This window comes from Hipposideros armiger, unplaced genomic scaffold (assembly GCF_001890085.2).
Source record: "Hipposideros armiger isolate ML-2016 unplaced genomic scaffold, ASM189008v1 scaffold_192, whole genome shotgun sequence".
NCBI classification, from domain to species: domain Eukaryota; kingdom Metazoa; phylum Chordata; class Mammalia; order Chiroptera; family Hipposideridae; genus Hipposideros; species Hipposideros armiger.
The window spans coordinates 2,328,674-2,329,951 of NW_017731542.1; the positions used below are offsets into that span (position 1 = coordinate 2,328,674).

General features: G+C 48.2%; 2 protein-coding genes across 2 annotated transcripts in view; both read left to right on the forward strand.

Moving 5' to 3' along the window:
- IFRD1 (interferon related developmental regulator 1) overlaps positions 1-939 on the forward strand; it is a 32,796-nt gene extending 31,857 nt beyond the window's left edge. The window contains exon 12 of the mRNA XM_019653034.1: positions 854-939. Coding sequence (XP_019508579.1) covers positions 854-862 — 9 coding nt within the window. The 3' untranslated portion in view covers positions 863-939. The remainder of the gene's footprint in view (positions 1-853) is intronic.
- The window catches only part of LSMEM1 (leucine rich single-pass membrane protein 1), a 7,520-nt gene continuing 7,096 nt past the window's right edge, over positions 855-1,278 (forward strand). Inside the window, exon 1 of the mRNA XM_019653035.1 lies at positions 855-985. Within this exon, the coding sequence (XP_019508580.1) occupies positions 859-985 (127 nt within the window). The 5' untranslated portion in view covers positions 855-858. The remainder of the gene's footprint in view (positions 986-1,278) is intronic.

Below are 1,278 nucleotides of genomic sequence, written 5' to 3' on the forward strand. Positions count from 1 at the left end.
CAAGCTCTCTGTCATGCTGGGGAAACATCTTAAAATAGAACTTTCTAATCCATTCAGGCTGTCCAGTGTTGCTTGAATTTGTGCTGTCATTAGGAACAGTACTTTAAATGTAAACCTCAATTTGAGAATGATTTATTATGTAATTGACCTCAATCCAAGGGAACTCAGAGGGCAGATACCTGAGAGGACCTGGAGCCTCGCCTCCAGCGGCCGCAGGATTCCTCTTTGTGGCATCTAAGCTTGCTCAGCCCTTGTCTTGAGGACGCCCAGCCAGCATCTAGTGTCTGAAGGACACATCTGAAGGTAGAGACTCATCTACCGTATTGAAGAAATGTAAAAATGACAGCTTTGTAGTAAAGCCTCGTGCAATCACAATGGCTCGCAGCAATATTCTCTTCTCTCAGAATCTTATGGCCACAGGCTGACTGGCTTAATTTTATCTTTCTATCTGGTTTTACAGTCTTCTTGCATGAAAGACTTGCACTAGAATGGGAGCACTGTAATAAAAGAAAAATATTTGAAAACCAATTACAAAATAAAAAGGAGGCCCAGGAAAATACAGGCAGCATTGAGAAATCTGAGGATAAGGAAAGAGCATATGCCGATAGGGATGGTTTAAGGCGCTGCACGATTCTTAAGATTGGGCCACACACTGGATTCCGAGCTTCCTGGCAGACAAAGCAAAAAGGGCAAAGCCCCAAAAGCACATGCTGTCTTCTGGACAGGATTTGGGTTGGAAACAATATGTGAGGCGGGTTCCGTGTGTGCACGTCAGGCTTCCTGTGGGCCGTGATTCTTGGGAAGCCACGCTCCCCACGCCAGCCTCGTGTTTCACATCAGTGTTCTCTTCCAGGGACAATGAATCGTTCTCCCCAGGACACTGGCTCTCACAGCATTCATGGAGACAGGAAGCTGTATGCTGTGGATTCCATAAACGACTTACACAAGCTGAACCTGTGTCCCGCCGGATCTCAGCACGTGTTCCGTACGTGTGCCCTCCAAGGCCCAGCAGGTCCCCAGCAGCTTCTGGGCCGCCTGCATCTAGGGGACGCTAATCTGCTCCTGTGGGTGTGGAGAGCTGGGGAGAGGGCAGAGCGTAGTAACAGCTTGGCCCTGGAAATGCTATTGATCATTTGCCAATATCTGCTTTGGTTCTCTGAGTAGCTCATAGGCTCTTGGTTCTCTTGGCTCCGAAGCAAGATTTGAACTCTTGTCTTCAAAAGTTCTGAGAAGTCCCCGTTGGGTTTCTGTCTCTGGAGAGCAGGGGAGGCTGCAAAG